The sequence below is a fragment of the Lissotriton vulgaris genome, chromosome 3_1, assembly GCF_964263255.1.
Source record: "Lissotriton vulgaris chromosome 3_1, aLisVul1.2, whole genome shotgun sequence".
Lineage (NCBI taxonomy): Eukaryota > Metazoa > Chordata > Amphibia > Caudata > Salamandridae > Lissotriton > Lissotriton vulgaris.
In genome coordinates this window covers 38,806,790-38,824,611 of record NC_141689.1, presented here as the reverse complement: position 1 = coordinate 38,824,611, position 17,822 = coordinate 38,806,790, and the positions used below count along the sequence as shown (strand labels likewise).

At 44.6% G+C, this 17,822-nt stretch overlaps 1 protein-coding gene across 6 annotated transcripts in view; it reads left to right on the top strand.

Moving 5' to 3' along the window:
- Nucleotides 1–17,822, top strand: part of LOC147725885 (long-chain-fatty-acid--CoA ligase ACSBG2-like) — a 405,988-nt gene that overhangs the window by 346,222 nt on the left and 41,944 nt on the right. For all 6 annotated transcript variants that reach the window (XM_086960029.1, XM_086960027.1, XM_086960030.1 and 3 more), the window contains one exon: nucleotides 1,476–1,722. In XM_086960029.1, coding sequence (XP_086816155.1) covers nucleotides 1,476–1,722 — 247 coding nt within the window. The remainder of the gene's footprint in view (nucleotides 1–1,475; nucleotides 1,723–17,822) is intronic.

The following is a 17,822-nucleotide window of genomic DNA, read 5'->3' as shown; positions in this document are numbered from 1 at the left end:
GTAAAACGTTTTCTTGCTGATTACTCCTCAAGTAAGAACATCAATGTCATTCGATAGTGATCTCTTCTCAGGTGGAAGGACCAAACTTTTCCATGCTGATTACTCCTCAGGTAAGAACATCATCCTCGTTCATAGTGATCTCATCTCAGGTAGAAGGGTAGAACTTGTCCATGCTGATTACTCCTCGGGTAAAAACATCAAAGTCATTCCACAGTGGTCTCTTCTCAGAACAAAGCGTAGAAGGTGTCTATGCTGATTATACCTCAGGTAAGAACATCAACGTCATTCCATAGTGGTCTCTTCTCAGGTCGAAGCGTGGAATGTGTCTATGCTGATTACTCTTCAGGTAAGAACATCAGCATCAGTCCATAGTGGTCTCTTCTACGGTGGAAAGACAAAACTTTTCCATGCTGATTACTCCTCAGGTAAGGACATCAACCTCGTCCATAGTGATCTCATCTCAGGTAGAAGGGTAGAACTTGTCCATGCCGATTACTTTAAATTAATCTAAATGTAAACTGTAAGCTTGGCGATGAGGATTTCTCTGAAGACATTCGAGCAAAGATCACCCATATCGATTGGTCTGAAGACACTTGTCTATGCTTGCCAATGCCATAATGGACTGCCTGTGCTGATCTCCCTAAAAAAGAGATGAAAGGCAGATAGGGAGATATTATCCATGTTTATTTCTCTGAAGCCAAGAAAGGTCTTCCAAGAAATAACAAAGGAGACGTAGGCTTGGGTTGTTCATTGACAATGTTTCTAACAATTCAGCAGTAAAACAATATTTTACCCTCCATACATACTGCTCCACTAAGATGTAGTGTTATGGTGTATGTACTGCTCAAAAGACAGTTTTATGTATTTTGTCTGCACTCCTCATGTCCTGGTTTATATCTCTCACATATGCTGTAGTTGATGGTATGCTATGATAACTGTGCTCCATTTTAATGTTGTTCCCCTTTTTTATCTGTCATTCTATTTTTGATATATGTCCTATATTTGAAAAGCATGGCTTTGTTTGATCTGCAATTCTTAAAATCAAATGTAGTTCTGTGTGCTTAGTTCCACACACTCCTGTGGCCTAGCATTCTTTTTGTGTATGTTCCCTGAATCCTCAATACTTTTCAGGCAACTAGGAAACCTTCTTCAAGGGGTTACCTTACAAGACAATTCTCCACTTTCTCCTAGGTTTGTATAGAGCAAACTTGTCTTCCTGCAATTCAGATGTATTTACACCATAACAGCTGAATTTAGTTTCCTTTTGTTGTCACCAATTTTCACAATAAATTGTTTATAAAATAAGTGCACTTTCAAAACAGAATCATTATAAAACATTATCAGTCATAGCTACTTATGGCTGTGATACCAATCCAAAATGAATTATCTCCATGCAATTTTCTGGCAATAAATAAAACACAAATAGGTCAGAAACAAGTTCTTGCTTGATATGGTGCCGATTTATCTGCTTTCAGTGTACCACAGATCCAAAAACACAGAGGCCCGGGGATGATCTGACCCCGGATGCCATCCGGTTCTGCCGGCAGCTAGGCAGCAGGGCTACGCGGGTGTCGGAGGTGGTGAAATCGAAGGACCCAGTAATCTACAAGGCCATCCAGGAGGGCTTGGACCGGGTGAACCAAAGGGCGTCTTTCAATGCTCAAAGGGTGAAGAAATGGACCATACTGGAAAAGGATTTATCTATAGATGGGGGAGAGCTAGGTGAGTACTACAAGGTGGAGTGATCAACTGTAGCATAACTATGGATGGTGACCAGCATGTGAGTACCTGAAGAATGTAAAAGAAAGAGTCATGATGATAGAGTGATGAGCTGTATGACTTTTTACATTGATGCAGAGAAATAAGTGAATACCGAGAGTAACCAAAAAAAATGGAAGAGACAGGTGAGTACCAAGAGAATCGACAGCAAACAACATGAAGATACAGTAAGTACTTATAGATGGCTTTGGCACACCTAGACCTAACACAACATGATTCTTCAATCAAAATGCAGATATATCATCATTTAGCGTGAACAAAGTGAAATTATGCTTAATGTCACCATCATGAAACTGAAGGGTTCTGATGAAATCACAGTTGTTGATAGACAGATTGGGGGCATGTGGTAAGCAAGTGATGCTGAGCTCAATTGTGCGGGCTGGTGTTATTTGCCACAGATGTCCCAGGGCCCATCCTACAGTCCCTTCAGCACTTTGTGATAGTAATGGCAAGTAGTCACAGGCTTTACAGGGAGGTTAGTGTGGGGTAGAATAGGCTCAATACCCTGCGAACATCCAACTGTCCATCCCAGTGCTTACCTTTGAAAACTCAGGTACTCTAGAGTCTCTGCAATGGCCTCTGTCCCACGTAGAAGGATACCCCTCTTCTCCGCCTCCACCTCTCTTACTCTCTTAGCCTTAGGGGACCTCAGATGTGTGTATCAGGAACAGGTACAGTGCTCAACTTCCCCAGGCAGTATTATGGGCTTGGTCTCTCGATATTATGTTGCTCTCCAAATGTGATGATTTTTAGGAGCCTTTGATGTGTTTTTTGTCTCATAAAGTGTTGAGCAACAACCGATGATAAAGTAAAGGGTGTTCACCTTCTACAGTTGTTCAGTATAGCACTTTCTTGTCTGGATCTTTCTTTTCTGACAGCATGTTCTTGCCATATGTGTCAGTATGCTTTATTGCGCTGCCTAGAGGACTCATCTGAAAGGCATTTGGAGTCACCTAACTTGTCGATGTCTGCACCACAAGGCTTTCAAGCATAGGGTGTTTTGTCAGATTATCAGGGTCGCCAGGGGTCAGTCTGTGTCACCTGACCGCAGGTCGACTGAATGTAGGAGCCGAGTGTCACTTTTAACAAGTGGCCACAAGGGTGTCCGTGAGTGCCTTGTTAAATGGCAATAGAGACTCTGATGAAGACAGCCCCATTGGCATATATCAGTCAGCAAACTGACTTTCCTTTAAATGTAAGCAGTAATAAATGTAACTGCCATTCTGCGCTCTAGTACTGCAAAGGCCTCCATTGATGGGCCTGGTGAGGAGTCCATCTTGGGTTCATTGAAGGTATTTAGCCCACTTGTATTCCCTGGGTATAGGTAAAGTCCTTCATCGGTATAATGAGGGGGGAAGATATTGTCTGCCTACACCTCATCATCAGTAACCCAGGAAAGATTTGTAGGCTCTAGACCACATCATACTAGGAACCAAATAGGGCGGTCAGCCACTGCTAATGTTGTCATTGTGGTGAAAGCTGAGGATCCGGTTGAATGAACACTGGCTGTGTCCATTCAACCAGATCCCCAGCTTCCACCACAATGCTAACCATATCTCATAATGCAGTATAGGCCTATGTGATCACCATGAGCCACATGTTTGTTCCTGTTGACACAAAGGAGGCATTGCTGGAAGAGGTTACAAGATCCTGCCTGGTACGTAGGCTGTTCTAGGAGTGACTAATCTGCAGTTAGATGCACAGGCAGTGATGTGCATTTCAGAGTCCAGAGACCATGATTTTCTACTGTTAAGGACACTGGCTGGTAACAAGCTTTATTCACACAAACAGAGCTTGGTCTTGCTGGCCCAGGCCCTGGAGACTGGGTTGTTGAACACACTCCTGTAAATGAGAGAGGAGGTCTACCCTGTGATGGAAACAGAGTGGATGGCATAGGGAGAATTAAAGGAGGTTGGCACACTACACCCTTCATGCACAGACAGTAGCAATTCGGATTGCTTGGGTCCATTGAAACACAAGGAAACGAAGGTGTGGCAGGAAACTCGTATTGAAGCAGAAAGTTCCAGCTCAACTGAAACCCATCCCTCAATGCTCCCTGCATTGGATACGAACAGGCACAGAATTCCAGGCAATGAGGGTTTTCTGGAATGGCAACCTGAGGAGGAGTATCTGAGGAGCCCTCAATATTTGAATAATGTCAAGGACTACCTCTGGGTGAGGTTGCCTCTCGTTGTTAGCAAGAGGAGACCAGCTGAGTCTGTCCGTTCACATTTTGGGCACTCTGGTCAGGCGATTTGCTACTAAGCAGATTTGATGGTTCTAACCCCGGGACTAGAGTCGCAAAGCTTCTTGGCAGAGTGGATGCAACCCTACTCTCCCTTGCTTATTGATGTACCACATCGTGGTTGCATTGTCCATCAAGATCTGGACAGACTGACGGCAATTGTGAGGGAAGAAGGACTTGAGAACTAAACGTATCGCCTGCAGTTTCAACAGGTTGATGTGAAATATTTGTTCTTCTGGAGACCAGTGACCCCTGATCTCCAGTTTCACCACATGAGGCCTTCCACCTTATGGTGGAAGCATCCATGATACCTGTAGAGAGAAGGTGAAATGGCCTGACTTGTGTAAAGGTATTGCTCATAATTCAACATTGTAGGTCTGTTACAATGTCTCTGGAATTTTTGAGACTCCCTCTACATTGAAACTACCACCCAACTCATGAAAAAACTCCAGATTATCCAGAACACGGCAGCCTGACTCATCCTCGACCTCCCCAGATGGACTTACATCCCCACTCACTTCAGGAAACTCCACTGGCTACCAGTCGCAAAGAGATGGCAGTTAAGGCTGCTTACCCACGCTTACAATGCACCACACAATGAAAGACCAGCGTACCTCAACACCCAAATTAACTTCCACCTACGTACAAGGTAACATTGCTCTTAATCCCTCTTCCTAGCAGCCACATGTTGCATCTGCCGGACCAACAGCAGAGTCCGCACCTTTTTCTACCTGGCGGCTGAGACCTGGAACAACCTCCCCCTGTGCCTCAGAGCATGTACTTTGCTATAGCTTTTCAGGACGGATCTCAAGACCTGCATGTTCAACCAATAGAAGAACCAGCAGATCACTATCCAAGCATCTCAAGACTCTCACAGGTGATGCAGTTGCATTCTGCAAATCCAAATGATTGATACAGCTTTTGAGATTTCCGTTGTGTTGGAACCACAATGCTCCATTAGAGGGCCCTCAAATGCAAGTGTGCATGAGTTACAAACAGAATGCATGAGGCTGCATCAGGGCTGCAGGAGGACCATCAGGACTCGAATGATAATTCCAATCTGGAAGGAGAGAGGGCACAACTCAATGTGCTGTCTGGCATTGTCCCTATGAACAGAATGAGGTGAAATTTGGGGCTGTTGATTAAAAAGTCCAGGTTCAACAACAACGTGGTTGTTGACTGTAAGTGGCAAGACACTATCTCTGGAGACATACTTTGATGTGTCAGTCATCCTGGTAAGGGAATACTGTGATTGCTACCCCTTTGGAGATTGGCTACAACCACTACCATCACTTTCGTGAAGGCTCGAGGAGTGGAAGTGATCAGACCTAACCATGAAACGAAGAAACATTCTGCAAGTCAACAGATTCCATACAGTATAAGCAGAACCTGAGCTAGGGACGGCATCTTGAACTTTTCCTTTTTATAACCACAGTGGATCCTCGTACAAACAAGTTGCTGCAGTCGCTTCAATTTAGGTGAGATCTCATAACATGGTTAACTAGCGCCCTGCTGACTCACATGCAAATTTCTTTGAACATACTGTGGACAAAATAGGAAACATACTTCACTACGGCACTTATTGACGATAAATGGGAGTATGTTCTTTTATACCCTGATACAGTATCCAGAAATGCCCACCTGAAGCTCATACAATTTTATATTCCACACAGGACTTGCCTGACCCCTGGGAGGACTAACAATCTTTTCCCAGGAGCAAGTTCTGGGACACAATGGCAGCACTGGCCTTTTTCCTGAGTTCACTGTTGCAGCTACTGCTCTAATCCTTTCAGTGGTTCTATGTGCACTTCCCCCTCGTGCTCTTTTGCCTGGAACCCCTGATGAATTGGTTACTCAGCCACTTTTTCCCACTTCTTAAGGCTCAGCTCTCTCAGCTATCAATGACCCTCTTCAGGCTTCTGGAAAAACGTTGCTGAGTGACATTGTGAATTCACACTTTTACAGCTTAAGGTGTTCACAATTAAAATTATGTATGGCCCTGTCCTGGCTAAAAGTTATTAAAAAATCAAAAGTAAAGGTAAAAAATAAAAAACACACTGAAATTAAAAGGGAATGAAAGAGAGAGTGGGAGAGAGGTTAGGAAGAAGACGCAAGAGGAAGGGCATATAAAAATAAGGGAGGAAGTGTGTATTAAAGGAAGAATGCACAGAGAACGGACCGATGGATGGAAGTGGAAAACAAGATTTACATGGGTGGGTGAAAGAAAGTGTCTGTAATGATGAAGGGCTGGATTAACGGGTGGATGGATAAATAGATACCTGGGTGAAAGGGTGAAAATATGAATTGGTGGATTGATAAAAGGAGAATGAATTGGTGAATGGATGAAAACGAATGCATGGAGGAATGGATACAAGTATGGAGGAATGGTTGAGAGTGTGAGTAGGAGGATGGATGCAAGACTGTAATGAGGAGAGGGTAAATGGATGGAAGGGTGAAAGGATGGATGTATGGGTGGAAACATGAGAAGATGGATAAATTGATGGATGCATGATGGTTTTAAAGGATGGAGAAATAGATGGACAGAAGAATGGATTAAGGGACCTAATCTAGAGTGTACTCGCTTTGGTCATCTGATAGCTTTCTACGGATGGATCAAAGTGGGGGGGTATTTTAATTTTCTGGGTCCAGTCCTTGACAGGAAGAACTAACAGTTTCACAATACCTTGAATAGCTTATTCCATAGATTTCATTAACTGGAATTCCCTTCCTTTCCAACACATTTAGAACTATCTTTAAAACATCCTGAACATCCTATTAAGAATTTAAAGTAAATTGTATAACATCAGTACAACAATTTCACGGATAGCTGTTGTTGTAGAACAAACATGCGTCTGATCCTCAACTAAGCTGGATACATTTGGTGAAAGCTTGGCACAGATTTTTCACTTTGATTTATTGAATATGTTCAAGCACTACTGGTAAATGAAATACAACAATTACCAGTACATGCAAGAGCTTTCTTTGCTTCTTTCTGAATAATTCCTATTCAAATGCCATTTAATATGTTGCCATACTCCACATCTGCAGCCTGGGTCAAATTCTGAGTCAACTCAGCATGCTGAAAATGTAACCATATGTCAACATTTCAAATGCTTCCAAATATCTTTTTCGTTTCTTCATGAAGCCGATGTCTACTATAGAAGGTCACCAAAAACTATGACGTGCTTAGCAGCAAAAAGAACATCAAAGTCAGTTCTGAGTACCTCTTGCATCCTTAGTTGAATGAAGGCCAGCTTTAGGTTAGATGCCACTCTAACCTCATCAATAATGAGGACTATTTCTATAACTTAGGGCACTTCATGACAAGCATCACCGGATACCTTCAAGTACTCTAGTTTGTTGCCATGTTCCACAGGAAACATAGTAGCTGATGCAATGTAATTCCTTTAATGTTGTGAGCAGCTGGTCCAGAAGGAGCATTCACAGCACATGGGAAATCACAACTAGTTTTCCTGTTAACAAATGCAGTTACTACTTCAATCAGAAAACATTTGCCTGTGCCTACCTGACCAACAACATAGAGAATTGTAGGCTTGAATGTTGTACATGAACATTCAAACTTATCATGTAAAGGTCCAAGCTCTACTGATTCACATATGTTTTCAAACATTACTAGTCACTCCTCACTTGGCCCATAGTATTTTCAACTTTATCCATAGCTATAGACACTCAGTGATAGGCTGCCTAAGGGAATCTTGACTATTGGGGCTTGAGCTCTGGCTTCCTGGTGAACTGTTCTCTGCAACCTCTTTAGTGTTTCCTCTTCTTGACGATCATCATTCAACATTTTCAGACATGTGGGAAACATTGCACACTCAATATTACGTTTAAGTGCATTGAACACATCTTCATAGTAGTCAGACCCACCTAGTAATTCTTTCTTAGAACCCCAAGGTTTAAACATTGCAAAAGAGCCAAGTCAAATAATTCTCTTTTCTTTACTGTTTCACAGCTCAGTTTACAATAACTAAAAAAGACTCACCTTTGAGTGTCTGACTGAACATCTGTTGCAGCCAGTCACCCCAAACGTTCCTTGAATTTGAATTTATAGGGCGCACAGCTACCCCGAGGTGTTTCCCGGTGCCAGCCGGGTTGGAAAGCTAAGATGTAGCAAGGAGGAATCTAAGAGTTGAAGACACAAGTCTTCAAGCTTCTGCGGAATACACCATGAACAGTTTCCTCACGTAGTGAGATAGGTAAAGAGTTCCACAGGGTTGGTCCTAGATAAGAAAAGGACCGGACACGCATGCAGGAGTTTTGGGACAGAAAACCTCATCTGGTGGGCGGAGCGCAGAAGACAAGCGGGTTGGTAAGGTTGAACTCACTTTTGCAAATATTTGGGGACCACTCCAATTCAAATTTTTAACATGTAGCATAGAACTTTACATTTTATTCGGTTCTCCACCGTCAACCAATGGAGGCAACGAAGGAACCTGGTGACTCATGAAGATTTTGGAACATGACACAGTAATCTAGCCGCTGCATTCTGCAGCACTTGAAGTCCTTAGCTGTATTGGAGCCCAGATAGAGAACATTGCCGTAGCCCAGCTTAGAAGTGACTAGGGCATGGACTACCGTTTTATAGGCAGAAAGGGGAATCATCCCTAAAAAAATATTCGGGCATTTTAAAATAGTAAAGCAGATAACAGATATCTTGATAACTTGTTTCATAGAGAGATGCTTGTCAATGATGAAACCTAAATTGCGAACGTGGTGTACTGGCAAGGGCAGGCACCCATTTTGGAGGGCCAATGCTGAGGACCCCAAGCATTATGTTTATTCCCGAAAATCATAACTTCAATCTTTTTACCATTCAGTTTGAGTAGATTGTTATGCATCCAAGATGCAACTTCACTCAGACTGACTGAAGAGCAGAAGGGTCCGACCCCTTAACCGAGGAAAGGGAAAATCTGAGTGTCATCAGCACAGGAAAAGAGGGAGAGACTAGCCTCTTCCACAACATCCGCCAGAGGACGGACATACACATTAAACAGCAGTGGGCTCAGCACCAATCCTTGAGGAACTCCATAAGGGGACGGATAAGAGTTGGAATTAGCTGATGCTGAGAAAACCTGGAAGGTTCGGTCGGCTAGAAAAGATCCGATCCACTGCCAGGCTAAACCCGGTAAGCCCTCAACCTGCAAGGCTCTCAGAAAGATAGAGTGATACACCGTGTCAGAAGCAGCGCTAAGGTCCAGTAAGATAAGGGCCACTGTTTCACCCTCATCTAACCTGTGCCATATCATTTCCGTAACTCCAAGAAGAGTTGATTTGGTAGAGAAAGCAGCTCTAAAATCTAATTACGAGGTGTGGAGAAAGTTCTGAGATTCCACATAAGCGGTCCGCTGAGATTTTATATGCTTTTCCAGATTTTAGAGAAGGCCAGAAGCAGGTAGATGGGATGAGAATTAAATGGCTTGGTGGGGTCGGCATTGGCTTTCTTCAGAACAGGGAGCACCATAGCATGTTTCCATTCCCACGTCTCTACGTCCTCTAATAAGGAGGCTTTTAGGAGACCCGATACCTGAGAGTATGGGCACGTCCAGCTGTTTAATCAAATGAAAGGGGAGTAAGAATTCAACATTGTTATTGATATTATTGCTTCATGTATAGTGCTGCAGTGCTTCATGCAGACAAAGTTTTTCTAAGTTGATTCTCTGATTAGGGCAATAAGTGTCCATTGCGTTGTTTTAAAAAAATATATATTTTTTTATCATTTTCTCAGTAGATCAAGAAACAAAAGCAATATTTTACATATAGAAAGCTGGAACTGGCACAGATTTAGAACACGCAATTGTAATACAAACACAGAAGTAGAAAGTAAGCAGAAAAAAATTACAAACATGGGGATAGTACACCTAAAACTAAAATAACTATGGTACATTACATTATGAATAACACCATATAAGAATGCATAAGATGAGATAGGCTGGAACACTGCATGATCAAACTATACAGAATTGTTTATCAGACCCACTTGATGTTGTGAGTCAAACCCTAGCAAACTAATTTTCAGGCATGCACATTGGTCTGTGGATCCCAGTTCAATTGTGCCCAGATTTGTTCTAATCTTTTGATGGAACTGGTGCCTCCTGCTTAGCCAGGGCTAGATCAGACTCATATATTTGTCGAAATACAGCCCACCACTCAACTGCCCTTGGGGTAGGGAAAAACCCATGCTCCAACAATACATAGTCTAGCCGAGACAATTATTATGGACAGTATCTATCTCAAACCAACTTCAGAGTCCATTGGGTAGCCCGACATGATCTCCCTAGAGGACATTTGTACATTATATCTACATCATATCCAAGACAGAGAGAATTTATTTGTTAGGTCACCTCCTCCCAAAATTATTGCAAATCAGATCAGGTGGCGAGCATATATAAAATATCTGCTGGATAGCCCCCACATTTGGGATACTTAGTCGACTCATCCACAGAGTTCCCACCCCACTTAATAATTCTGCTCAGCGTATATTACAACATGCAGATTGTCTTAAATTGGTGCAGCTTTAGATTAATAGAATGAACCAAGCCATTGATGGTGTCTAAAGCACTTAGGATTTCTGAGACAAGAATTTCATCAGACAGCACCTTGCTCCATTTATCCGCATTGACCCTGTGTTGCAGAGCCCATGTCAAATTACACTAATTAATGATTTCATAGGTGCTTTATACAAACAAGAAAGTAGTTCAGAGCTCCCCAGTTCAGATGTGAGCCTACATTCAGACATAAAAAAATCCCTTATTTTTAGGTATTTGAAAAATAAATGGTGAGGGCAATCGAAAGAGAGCTGGAGCTGGGAAAATGTAAAGAATCCATTGATATCATAGAGTTGTCCTGTAGTCTCCACCTCATAGCACCGCCAAACGTTACCCACTGCATGGTGGAATACAGCCGGGAATGCTGCAGTTTCCCACAAGGGCGTATCTGGATGAATCAGGAGAAGGGAGTATTTAGTTGAAATTTCCCACCATAAACTGATGATGTCCATAATAAATTTAAACCTAACACGTTTACAATATCTGGGATTTCCACATTGACATAAAAATAGTCTGTAGTCTGGCCCTAGTGCTAGTCGACAGCCAAAAACGGAGGGGTCTGGGTCACCTCGTGTTAGCAGATTACGCGAATGCCGCCCAGAAGTAACGTTTAAAGCCAGGAAACTGCAACCCGCCCTGGCCATAAGGGAATTTTATAAATCCTATACCACGTCTAACCCTATTAAATGCCCAGATGAAGCTGCCTATAGCACCTTTGAGGTGTTTCAGAAACATGGTTGGGGACCCTGATGGGTATTGCCTGAAATAGGTATATAAAGTTTGGCAAAAAATGTATTTTAATGATATTACATTGGCCTATGATGCTTATCTGGAGCTTAATCCAAAGCTGCAATTTGCTAGTAACTGAGCGTAGTAGGGGTTCATACTTAAATTTGACCACTTTCCTGACTTGCAAGCTTAATTGAACCCCGAGATATGATGCTGTTGAACAAACTCCAGCAATATGGGCTTCTGGTTTAAAATTGAGGAGGACTAGAGACTTAGATACTTCAAGTGTGTAGTCAGAGAATAATCCAAATCTATTAGCCACCTTAATAATGTTTGCCAGTGTGACTGACTGGTTAGATGAAACCCCCCGTATTGGTTTTAAGTAAGTCAGTGCTCTCTGTATCAAACTGAACAAGGTACTCAGTTTTAGGAAATTATTTCAACACACTTTCTCATGACTCTTGAAAACATATACAGCAAGCATATAAAAAATGCTATGAACGGAACAATGTATGGTGAATGCACACTAGACTGTAGGGAGAAACTGCACTCTCCACTCAGAACTCTGCCCATGGTGATAGGCTTGCGTAGTGGGGAATGAGAGAGAGTGGCCTATCTGCTGTGACCTCTCTGCAGGTTTACAGAAGTATGCACTAGGTTCTAGAGAGGAACTGCCTTCTCCACTGAAATCTCACCCAAGCGTGACAGCGTGCATAGTAGGATGTAAGAAGTGAGTGTCCTCTCCAATCAGACCCCTCCCAGGGTGACAGGTGCATGCAGTAGAGTGTGGGGAGGGAATGGCCTCTCTGCTGTGACCTCTCTCCATTGGACTACGGGTGTGAACACAGTAAGGGATGAGGAGAAACTGGCATCTCCGCTGACACCTCTCTCTAGCATGACAGAAGTGTGGGTTGCATGTGGGGAGGGTTGGCCTCTCCACTGACACTTCTCTCTTGGAGGGCAGATATACATAGTAGGGTATGATGAGAGACTGGTCTCTCCTCTGAGATTAATCTGCATGTGCGTAGTTGGGTGTGGTGATAAACTAACCTCTCTGCTGAGATCCTTCTCTTACCTAACAGATGGGCGTAGAAATGTTTGATGGGACTAATCTTTCTGGTTAGACCTCTTTCTTGGATGATGGGTGTTCATAGTAGGGTGTAGAGAGAGACTGGCCTCTTTGCTGAGATCATTCTCTTGGATGATGGCTGTGCCTAACAGGTTGTGGGGAGAGACCTACGTCTCCACTGAGGCCTCTCTCCTGCATGACAGAAGTGCATAGTGGGGTGTGATGCAGGACTGGCCTCTCTGCCGAGTCTTCTCACTTGGATGACAGGTGTACATAGTAGATTATTGTAAACAATTGACAACTCCACTTACACTTCTCTCTTGGATAATAAGTGTGTATAGTAGGGTATGGAGAGAGACTGACCTCTCCCTTGACAGCTATCCTCAGGTAATGGGTGTACGTAGTAGTGTATAGAGAGGGACTTGTCTCCTATGCTCCTTTCTCTGGGATGCTGGGTATGCATAGTTGGGTGAAGGCAGGGACTGGCCTATCCACTGAAACCTCTCTCTTGGATAGCAGGTGTGCATGCTAGAGTGTGGGTAGGGCCCGGCATTTCCATTGACAACTATCCTCAGGGTGATAGGTGGAGGTTATAGGGTGTGGGAAGGGACTGGACTCTCTTCTATCATCCCTACACAGGAAGATAAGCATGTATTGTAGATTATGGGGAGGGATTGCCTTCTCCTCTTACACTATTCTACAGGGTGACAAATAAGTGTAGAAGGGTGCAGTGATGAACTACCTCTACAGTGAGAATTCTCCCCAGGGCTACAGATCTGCATAGTAGAGTAGAAAGAGATTTTTTCTAATCCTCACTATCTTTTAGGATCATGTGAAAGTACTGCAGCATCTCAGATTTTACACGTACTTTCATCACAGTACTTATGCTTTACAGACCCCTTCTCAATTACTATGTGGACAGGATGCCGTCATCATACCCAATTATATACCTTATTTACTTCCTTCTCACAAAACAAGCAATTTTTCATACTAAACAGTAATGGCGGTCATTTCATTTGTAACCTTCAACAGCCAGCCAATCAGAGCGCTCACTTCAGCAGGACACACTGGAGCATCATGCTTTAGGGACAGCAAGATGGCTGATGGGAAAAAGAGACCTCTCGACCAATCGTATGGTTCCATTTTTTAATTTTCTCTCCTGCTGGACTCTCGCAAGAATCTGGTGAACCCAACTGCCCAGATATATAAATATTTTGTAACCTTAATTTCTCACAAACTACTGAACAGATTTACACCAAATCACAAAAAGTTCACATTGTGGACCAAGATCTGGCTTCCTGCCAAAGTTAGTGTAAGTCCGATCAGCTGTTGTTGCTGTAGTGCTTCTTAAAAAAGTCAATATAAAATGCTTGGGGATGCAATATTTAGAACATTTTCAATTTCAAAAGTTTTTATTGGAAATTTCAGGGTTTTATAGCATAAAAATCAGAAGTTGTTATGTACATATAGCCATCACATGTAACTATACATCATTCAAATCAAGAGCATATGACGTGAATTCAGCAGAGAAAGGCATTATGTCCCTCGATGGTGTTCATGTCGTTCGGGACGATCTCAAGGGTAATGTGACAGTCAACCATGAAGCCTTTCTAGGCTGGGCTCCTGAGAGCATAGAGATCAAAAGGGAGTGGTGTTTCTGCTGAATTTGATTTGGGCATATGAGCAGCTGGGAAAAGACTTCGGGTTTGCCACAGAGGTTACCGGCGAGGGCATTGAACACCGGGCTGCCTCGTAGTCCTCCCGCCGCGGCACCTGCAACCTGCGGCCGCCGAGCGGAGGACTACGTTTCCCTACCTACACCGCGGCAGGAGCCGCCATCGCCCGACCCCGGACGCGCTACTAAAGCGCCCGCCAGCGGCTGAGCGGGTGTCCCCCTTCTGAATCTGCTGAATTTGATTTGGGCATACGAGCAGCTGGGAAAAGACTTCGGGTTTGCCACAGTGGTTACCGGCGAGGGCATTGAACACCGGGCTGCCTCGTAGTCCTCCCGCCGCCGCACCTGCAACCTGCGGCCGCCGAGCGGAGGACTACGTTTCCCTACCTACACCGCCGCAGGAGCCGCCATCGCCCGACCCCACCCCCGGATGCACTACTAAAGTGCGCGCCAGCGGCTGAGCGGATGTCCCCCTTCAGAATCTGCTGAATTTGATTTGGGCATACGAGCAGCAGGGAAAAGACTTCGGGTTTGCCACAGAGGTTACCGGCGAGGGCATTGATCACCGGGCTGCCTCGTAGTCCTCCCACCGCCGCACCTGCAACCTGCGGCCACCGAGCGGAAGACTACATTTCCCTACCTACACCGCGGCAGGAGCCGCCATCGCCCGACCCCGCCCCCGGACGCGCTACTAAAGCACGCGCCAGCGGCTGAGCGGGTGTCCCCCTTCAGAATCTGCTGAATTTGATTTGGGCATACGAGCAGCTGGGAAAAGACTTTGGGTTTGCCACAGAGGTTACCGGCGAGGGCATTGAACACCGGGCTGCCTCGTAGTCCTCCCGCCGCTGCACCTGCAACCTGTGGCCGCCGAGCGGAGGACTACGTTTCCCTACCTACACCGCGGCAGGAGCCGCCATCGCCCGACCCCGCCCCCGGACGCGCTACTAAAGCGCGCGCCAGCGGCTGAGCGGGTGTCCCCCTTCTGAACCTGCTGAATTTGATTTGGGCATACGAGCAGCTGGGAAAAGACTTCGGGTTTGCCACAGAGGTTACCGGTGAGGGCATTGAACACCGGGCTGCCTCCTAGTCCTCCCGCCGCTGCACCTGCAACCTGCGGCCGCCGAGCGGAGGACTACGTTTCCCTACCTAAACCGCGGCAGGAGCCGCCATCGCCCGACCCCGCCCCCGGACGCGCTACTAAAGCTCGCGCCACCCGTCTCGCGGGACGCGAGCAGGATGCCGGACTAAGCCCGGACAAAGGGCGGACAGTCTTAGACAGTCCGAGACAGAACGGGACTGGACTGGGCCAGGACCCCGGCCTATTCGGTGACAGAGATAGATCCTTGAAGTAAGATTGCTCTACTTAAATGACTGTATTGCATTAAGGGACATTATTTGACTTAGCCTTTTCTATCTCATACACTGACTATTCTCCGGCACTAATCCCTTCATTAATCTGTGCTATTGTATAAGATGCCTAAAAAAATTGCTGCCCCGCGTCCAACACGATGGAAAACTATTTGGTTCAGGTGGTAACCAAAATTAATAGTGAAAGAAGCCAATCTCCCATTCTCTATCCCCCGAGCCAAATCTCTGATTCGCCACCGATAGCTGTACCATTGCCTGTTGATAATAGCGACGTCCCTGACACTGATCTTCATGTTAATGAAATTTTTGACCAAAGCGCACTGCTGGTGGCTGATGCCGAAATAGATGCTGACATTGACCTTGATACACAGGTGGATGTGATAACTGAGCAAGCCCCCCCCCCGGTGTCTACAACTAGGGCAGTCAAGATATGTAGGAAAACACATCCTAAGCGTGGGGGACTACGATCTGGGAGAAAAAGGGTTACACCGCCACCAAAATCCAAGGAAATAAGTATGGATCATGAGGAGGATGGGGTTAGGCAAACCATGGGTGATGAGCTGTTTGATAGGATAGCTGACATGTTTGACTGTAAGATAAAGGCTATTATCAAACCGCTGATGTGTGGAAATTGATAAGCTCACTGCCAAGGTAAAAAGATTGGGTGGGGTCCAGAATAAGATAGCTGAGGATGTGGGTAGTATGACAACCCTAGTATCAAATCTAGCTGACACAAACAACAAGCATACTGCGAGCGGGATAGAGGGCAGCGGAAACGCCGCATTGTCTAACACCCCTGGGTAGGTATTAGAAAATCCAGATATCGAGGCAGCAATAAGAGAAGACCCTATATCAAGACCAACTGTACCAACTGCACCATGCCCGGAGATAGTTTCTCTCCAATTTATAGCAGAGGCTTCACCTTTGGTGTTGGTGTTGGCCAATGTACCTGTCTTGCCACCTGGCCAGTCAGAATCTGCTTCATCTCTGACTAGCAAGGCACTACACTGGCTATCAGGTAATATGCAGATGGCTCCATGGGGGAAACAACAGCTAGCTGGGGAGATCAAGACGGCTAGGAGGGTGGCCTGGATAGGGAACAGACCAAAAAAGTTCAAAGGTGACTGCGTGGTGTTGAATTTTTCTAACACGGCTGTATTACCTAATGTCTTGTCAAACATCTTCCCCCCCAACGTAGGAGTGGAACTATTATTCCCCTCACCCTTGAATTTTTCCATGGCGAGCGGAAAAGTGTAACACACACGAATACTCTAAGGCCTAGGTGGAACGCATGGGCGCACAGATGGGATGCGGGTGCTTTAGTAAATGACTGGGGGATAAGTTCAGGAAATAGATTTGGGGTGGCTCATTCTAATACTTCAAGGACCAGGTGGAATACAGGGGTACATAGATGGGACGCGGGTACTCCAGCAAATGATTGGGAGATAAGACTAGAAAATAGATTTGGATACTGTCAGGCCTAAACGACTGTGACTGACTCCAGATGGGCCATATTAAGGCATGCAGTATAGCATCTGATGACCCTATAGCATGCGATTCTATAACCCAGAGAATTGCCTCCACAAATGACATTCTCACGAATGAGATAAATAGGATGGAAAACTGTAATATACTTGAGGATTCAGAAAGGTTGAATTACGCTAGTCAAACTTTCAGCCTTAATGTTCCTGACCCATCCAACTATCAAGGGCTAGATTCGCAAGAATTAGCAGCGATACTGGGCAATCCACTGGCTAGTGAAACATCTTTGCCTATACTAAATGATGAGATCCAATATACTCCTAAGGCTACGTATCCATCTATCTTAATGACTTGCCCAGTAGATGCAGTAGATGCAGATCTACCAATACTAGTTGCTCCTGAGAGTACTATTATGGCCTCTGGGCATGTGACCTGTAATAAAATAAGGGAGGCTAGGCTAATCTCCTGGAACATCGCAGGTATAAAAAAGAATTTGCCTGATCCAGCCTGGCATCAATATCTTGACAGCGGGGACCTCATTTTGTTCCAAGAAACTTGGGGGCTAGAAATTATTATAAAATTGGGTACAGGTCCTTTTTCATCCCCATCCCAGCTGTTAACATACATGGCGGCAGACTTTCTGGGGGCTTGATGATTTGGGCCAGAATCACAATGGGGGTTACATTCAAACAAATAGACTCAAAAAACCCTGATATATTGATCTTAGAATTAAAAAAATCCAAAGGACCCACACTCTATGTGATCAATATTTATAGTAGACCGCATAATTCATGTAAGGAGTCATCAGTAATAACGCAGTTATGTAATATTATCTCGGAGCTTGGTCACAACCCTATGTTAATTATAGGTGGTGATTTTAATAGGAATTTTGAGCCCATTGTAGGTCTG